Source organism: Silene latifolia, chromosome 10, assembly GCF_048544455.1.
Source record: "Silene latifolia isolate original U9 population chromosome 10, ASM4854445v1, whole genome shotgun sequence".
Taxonomy (NCBI): Eukaryota; Viridiplantae; Streptophyta; class Magnoliopsida; order Caryophyllales; family Caryophyllaceae; genus Silene; species Silene latifolia.
In genome coordinates, this window is record NC_133535.1 from 157,075,380 (window position 1) to 157,082,223 (window position 6,844).

Genomic DNA, 6,844 nt, shown 5'->3' on the forward strand with positions numbered 1-6,844 from the left:
GTCAGTAACTGTCAACAAGAACCTTTCCATTATTTTATTTCTCAAATTTGTCTACTGTTTTCTCTCCTATTTTGTGGCTCCCCTGATTTCCACACATTTTTTTCAAAAATAAAACCCCCATACAAATTTCTAGTATTTTTTTTCATAAAAGAAAGAAAACTTGTATCACATTTTCCTTTGAACAAAAGTTACACAAATTCTAGAATTATCACTCAAGAACAGATTTTTACATCTGGGTTTGCATTAACATATCTGTTTTAAGGTGGATAATCGTTCAAACATTGCAAAGATCGAACCTTTTTCTATTGAATTTCTATTCACCTGAGGTACTTTTTTTTCTTTTTTTTTTATTGTGATCATGTTTATTTTTGTTACTTTAGTAAATTTAATTGTAATTAGTATTTAGCAATCAGTTGAATTTGATGCGGTGCGTAATGTTGATTATAGCTTGTTGGTTAAATCGTAATTTTATTTGTGTTTTGATCAGTAGAATTTCGAGTTTAATACAGACTACAGAGTGGTCTTAGCCTACTAGCCTAGTGATTAAGCCGGATATTAAGACGGGTCTATGGCGGAACCAGGATTTGAGGTCAGTGAGGGCGAAAAATTTCAGACGGGAGAAAACGCTTCATGGTTTAAGAAAAACTCGAAAAAAGTTTGACGATTTTAACTAAAATTGTCGCAATTTTATTCGTAGAGGGGGCGAGCGCCCCTGCTTGCTCCACCACTCTGTTCACGTCCCATTTATTTGTTTACCTTTGTTTTAAAAAACTAACAAAGAATGAAAAAGGTAAATAAATGAATGAGAAGAGGGAGGGTAATACCCTCTGTCCCAGTTGTCCTTTTTCATTTTGGGTGTCTCAGTTAATTATTGTCCTTTTTACTTTAAGAATGAAATTGATGAGCAATTTGATCATTCACAATCAGTTTGTTCTACTTGTCATTTAGTAATTGGTTCATCCTCTTTTCTTGGTCTTTGTCCCAAAACCAAAGGACAACAATTGACCGGGATGGTGGGAGTATGTTGTACTCGTACTAGTCTTGTGATTCATTTGGCACGAAAAAAAATGAATTTTGAGGTCGATATGTTTGTGAAAGTTGTAACTGGAATTTCAAATGTTTGTGAAAGTATGTACCCGGCATTTTGACATCTTGTTTGGAAGAGCTTTTGAGGTTATAAAACCCATGGAGCCAATCGAGCGAGGAAGCTAGCCGCGGCTACAATGTAAAAAAAAATGAATTCTGTAGTGATAGGGGATGTTTGTAGATAGTGATGATTTCCGTAATTTATTCGGATAAAGGATGTGATAAGGGCAGTTTGCAGCAAATGGCTTTCTCTTAATTAATCTTTGTATCGATTGTTCAAAGGGTGGCGCCCAAATTGGGTGTCACCCTCTCACATGCATTCTTAATTGAAGGGGTCCGCACTCACCCCATGTGAGAAGGTAGCGCCCAAATTGGGTGTCACCCGGTGGCGCCCTTTCATTTTTCTTGTTCAAATATCTCTATTGGATTTTATGGATTTGTCTGCTGTGTTGAGATTGCAATGCTAGTATATATGTAGGACTGTGTTCTGTCGGCAGTCCTTATTCCTTACTCACTTGTGGATCACAGAGAGTTAGTAAATGAATAGATGAATGTTAAAACGACGATTCATGTTAGCTGACCCAAAATTTTATAGAATCAATGATTTCTTGTTGTTGACGTGTTAAAAACTTGCGCTTCTGTTCACGTCATTGGCGAATAACTCCAACTACTATGCACATTTGCAGGACTTCTATTGGGAAGGGCTTTTGATTTTGGCGAAGTTGGTATGGGAGTTGTGACTGTATCCAGCTCAGCCTCTCGAGCATCTTTGAACCTAAGTGGACGAGTGACTCTTCCTCAGTCTAATGTTAAGGGACCCTTTATATTGGGATTCAAAGCGGACAAACCGAAAAAGATTACCTTAATTGGACCGAATGAGCCAGTTTGTTTACACATAGAGAAAAAGAAGGAGAATAGAAAGAAAGGAAGATCGGTAAGAAAACCTTCTAAAGCAAGAGTTGGGGTTGCTGATATAGCTGAAGCTTCGCCATGTGCTACTGAATTAGATCTGACTGAAGCGGCAGCTAAGCTGGAAAGCATTTTCAAGATTAGCCCTACCAGGGAAAATGTAGCTGAAGAGAACATTGACGGTGTCAGAAGAAAAAGCCGAGGGAACAAAAGACATGGCAATGATGTTGATGAGAAGTCGGGAGGGAATATTGATGGAGGTGTGGTGAGGAATAGGAAAAAGAAAGCAAAGCGATTGAGTCTTGATAAGAGAATTGAGATGAAGAAGAGTAAGGATTTGAGCAATAAAAAGGAAAGGAAGTCGGTGAAGGAAGAAATAGCGGTTCCTGCTACACGAGAGGTGAAAGTTTGTATCAGTGAAGATGAGAAGATAGAGGAGCTTGTTAGAGAGTACTCTGCATCAACTGATTTGGTCAGCTTGGATTGGAAGAAGATGAAAATACCACCTGTTCTTCCGTCTTCTGAACATACTTGGTTGTTTAAATTGTTGGAGCTCAGAAAGGTAAAATCATTTTTTTCTGGATTGGAAACCGTTTCCTTTTTTATACAGGAAAATTTTCGCCCCCGCTGACTTAAAATCCTGGCTCTGCCACTGCATGTTCCAAAAACAATAGTTCTACAAGACCTATTATGCTCATTCTATTAAGAATCGCACTGTTTGGCAGCTGCTCCTCAGTACATGAGTCATTTTGCTTATTTTACCTAGCTCTGGTGGTTGCGGATTATGGAGACCTTTTGCTTATCGTATGTATTAAATAAAATTCCTTCTATTAATGTTATCAACTACAGGCCCTTCTGCAAGTGAAGGAGAATCTGCAGAGAGAACTGGGAAGAGATCCAACTGATGCCGAGCTAGGACAGGCGACAAATATGACTGTAATTCAAGTTAGAAGAAAAATGGAGGCTGGACATGCGGCAAGAAACAAATTGATTAAGGTAAGGGTGCATCACTCTTTATCGACTTTCCCAAAGACTGGTGCTTTTCTCTTATATATTTGCGGAATTGCAGAGGCCATTATATTTTCTCTACCATAAACGCACAGCTAAATAAGAAAATTGTGTCTGATACTTCCGATTTGTGATGAACAAATACTCATGTTTATTTTCACTGGTGCAGCATAACCTAAGACTTGTATTATTTGTGATGAACAAATACTTTCAAGACTTTACAAATGGACCAAAATTTCAAGACCTTTGCCAAGCAGGAGTTAAGGGTCTTATAATAGCTATTGATCGCTTTGAACCGAAAAGGAAATTACGGCTGTCAACATATGCACTTTTCTGGATACGGCATGCTATCATTCGTTCAATGACTGTCTCAAGCTTTACCCGTGTCCCCTTTGGTCTGGAATCGGTATGTTTCTGCAATCCCAATGTCCCATTAATAGCAATTTTTTCCAGCCTTTGAGTTTGTGTTTCCCGTCATTTATCACAATTTTGTGCAAAGCTCTTGAGAAGAATAACACACAAAGCTTCTTCCACATACTCGGTAGAAATTAAAAATATGAGTTATCAGTCTCTTTACCTTAAACTGGTATATAAAGTAGATGTCCTGTATGTTGTTGGAGATGAATTACCTCAAATTTCCAAACTTTCATCAGGAAACAAGAAAAAAAATGATTTGGGAAAACTTTTATGCGCTTTAATCTTGATTGTGTTGTGGCCTCTTTGTTTTGGTTCTGAGTTTCTGATATATGCAAGGATTTCGGATGTTCAAGTTTGATGGCCATACTAAAATTGGACATTTATTTTATCTAAACCAAAAACATGTAAACGTTACGTAAAACAGCATCGCCAGACTTATGGGCATGCACCCTTGTGAGATACTCCCTTCGTCCGAATCATTTGTTTACTTTTGATTAAAATACCCCTCATAAAAGGTAGACAAATGTGGGACAGAGGGAGTATTTCTTATTTCCAACCGAGTCACGATAACATAATTCATCACCTTCGGGAAACTTATCTGTTTCCCCTTTCCGAACTCCCCTAGTGTTTTGCTTTGTTGGTCTTCACAGGGTATCATGGAAGCTCGCTCATTGCAGTGTCTCAGATTTTGTTAAGATTTGTGAAGTTACAATGCAGTCACGAACTGCGACAACTCTGATGGGTTTTGTTTCTTTTGATTAAACTCATTCAGGTAAGGATGGAAATCCAAAAAGCCAAACTTGAATTGATGTTTGAGCTGAAAAGGATGCCTACAGATGAAGAAGTAACCAATAGAGTAGGAATATCTCTTGAAAGATACCACGAAGTGATGCGAGCCGCTAACTCTGTGGCTTCCCTACACTCAAAAAATCGAGTTACGCAAGAAGAGTTCATCGATGGGATTACCGATATTGACGGTGTTGGGGGCGACAAGCGGAAGCAACCAGCTTTGCTTAGACTTGCCCTCGATGATGTGGTATTTCTCCTTCCATCTCCGTGTTTGTTTATATAAGTTGGAGTTGTTTCTTACACTATTTTCGACTATGCAGACCTTACAAAGCTGACTCGCCCAATCCGATAAAAAAAAATCTGAAATAAACCCGAACCCAAAGTGTTCCGACCCGACATGTGTAATTGCTGGGCCTGAAATTTTCCTTAATTCCTGAACCAGAATAGTTTGAAACAAAAACCTTAACAGTCATGAGCAAAGTGACTCGAAAATGACCTGATCCTTTACCGCCAGCCACTAACGGCTAACCTGAATAAAATAACCTGTTTTTCTGGTCTAATAGTTGCCAATTTTTTTTTGACAGTAAGAGAAAAATAACTTACAATGTCTCATACGTTACAGAGTAAGCTATTCGACTTAAATTTTATCAGCTACTGAATTCTGATAAATTTTATGGATTCTTTTGCAGCTCGACTCATTAAAACCGAAGGAGAGCTTAGTCATCAGGCAAAGATATGGACTTGACGGAAAAGGAGACAGAACGTTGGGAGAAATTGCCGGGAACCTTAATATTTCCAGAGAAATGGTCCGGAAGCACGAAATGAAGGCTTTGATGAAGCTTAAGCATCCAGCTCGAATGGATTATCTTCGTCATCACATACACTAAATTGAACCTACACCACATCGTTCCCATGGCCATGGGTATCACCGGTACATATGTATATCTACGCGTGAATACATACATACATACATACTCTTCTTCCTCCTCACCTTGATATTAATCTTCTTATATTGTGATGTATACATAAATATTTGTAGCAGAGTGTAAAATGAACCGTAGATATGCCATACTTAGATACTTTAGGCTAAGATTTGAGTTTTGCTGAAACCCGCCCCCTCGTAAATATCACCTGTAATGTAATCTTCTTGTTCATTCTTCAATTTTCACCCTTATATTTATACAGTTATACATACCATGCTGAATTAATCTCATTTCTTGTGATAAGTTTTTCGTAAGATAATCTCGTACATAAGTCCGTGTGCATCATACGTTACATTCGTTAGTTTGGAGAGACGGAGATATATGATCCGCATGATATATTCATATATTACTCCGTATTTCATGTTTTGCAACTTACAAACCGACAATATACTGAGTATACTCTTATGGAGTATATATAACATTTATCTACGTAAACACGAGAAATATTCCTATACGTAAAGGAATACCGACTTATCGTACCTGATTTTGTATACTGTATTTAGTTTATAACACATCGGAGACAAAAGAGTACAAATATATGGAATTTCACGTGGAGGAAACAGGAATATTTAAGTCTGAAGATTGTCTGATGAAAATTGTGAAATGTTAGTTGTTGTTGTTGGGATGTTTGATTCTCCAAAAACGTTCAATTTCTTCAGCTGTTCTTCCTGGAATTCTCCCAGCAATTAGATCCCACCTACCATTAAACAAGAAAAGACAAGATTAAATAATCAAATTAGTGGACTTAATTACTAAAGTAGTAAAGTGGTTTTAGTTTCATACATAGATAAGACGGAGGTACTGTGGAGGATAAATCGCAAGTTTAAATCACGACACAGATATGAGAGTTTTCTGTCTCATTTTTTGGATTTCTGTATTAATCTTATTAAGAGTTAATTTTACTCGAGACAGTCTTAAGATTACAACATATTTCGTAATCTTAAATAGTGATAAATGAAAGTATAATAGGTCGTTTTTAGCTTGTGACGGATAGTGCCCGTCTTTAATGAGAATTTGTGATCATTGTTTGATTCTTAATGGATGGATGGATCATGGATGGTAAGATTGGGCCCAGCCCTTGTAAATTGTAAGACTGAAATTAAAAGGGGCCGTCCAAAGCCTACAGAAAACCCTAAACATAATATTCTCCCTATCCTATCCCAATTGGTCTCCCTTGTGACGGGTCACCATTTGTGGCGGATATTTTGTGAGTTAAAATGGTATCAAAATGGGTTAGTGGAGAAAGAGGACCACATGAATAGTGTTGCAGAGAGAGAAAAAGTGGGTACTTTGTGAGGTAAAATGGTATCCGTCACTCCAGAGTGACGGATATGTCATGTCTACAATGAAAATTTGTGATCCTAACAATTTGTTCATGTTTGTAATTCATTTTTAAAGGATTGAAGAACAACTTTTTTATAGGACCATCATATAGCATAAGATTAATCTAAAAGGAGAGAAGGCCAAAAATAACATTTAATTTGATTTATATTTTAATTTGTTTTTAACAACACAACATTTTATGATAAAAACTAATATATTCAAATATACATGTTATTATTAATATAAAATTTTAGGTTATTAAAATAAAATATCTTTTTTACAAGTCTACTAACTAATGTTTTGGGTGTTTTGGGGCTTTTGGTTATTTC

At 37.0% G+C, this 6,844-nt stretch overlaps 1 protein-coding gene across 1 annotated transcript; it reads left to right on the plus strand.

The window, feature by feature from the left end:
* LOC141606521 (RNA polymerase sigma factor sigE, chloroplastic/mitochondrial) lies at nt 1-5,422 on the plus strand. The gene is made up of 6 exons (XM_074425682.1): nt 1-326; nt 1,773-2,557; nt 2,845-2,991; nt 3,173-3,409; nt 4,193-4,456; nt 4,899-5,422. Exons 2-6 carry the CDS (start codon nt 1,814-1,816, stop codon nt 5,094-5,096), a joined length of 1,590 nt encoding a protein of 529 aa, XP_074281783.1. The 5' UTR covers nt 1-326; nt 1,773-1,813; the 3' UTR covers nt 5,097-5,422.
* The last annotated feature ends 1,422 nt before the right edge of the window (nt 5,423-6,844 follow it).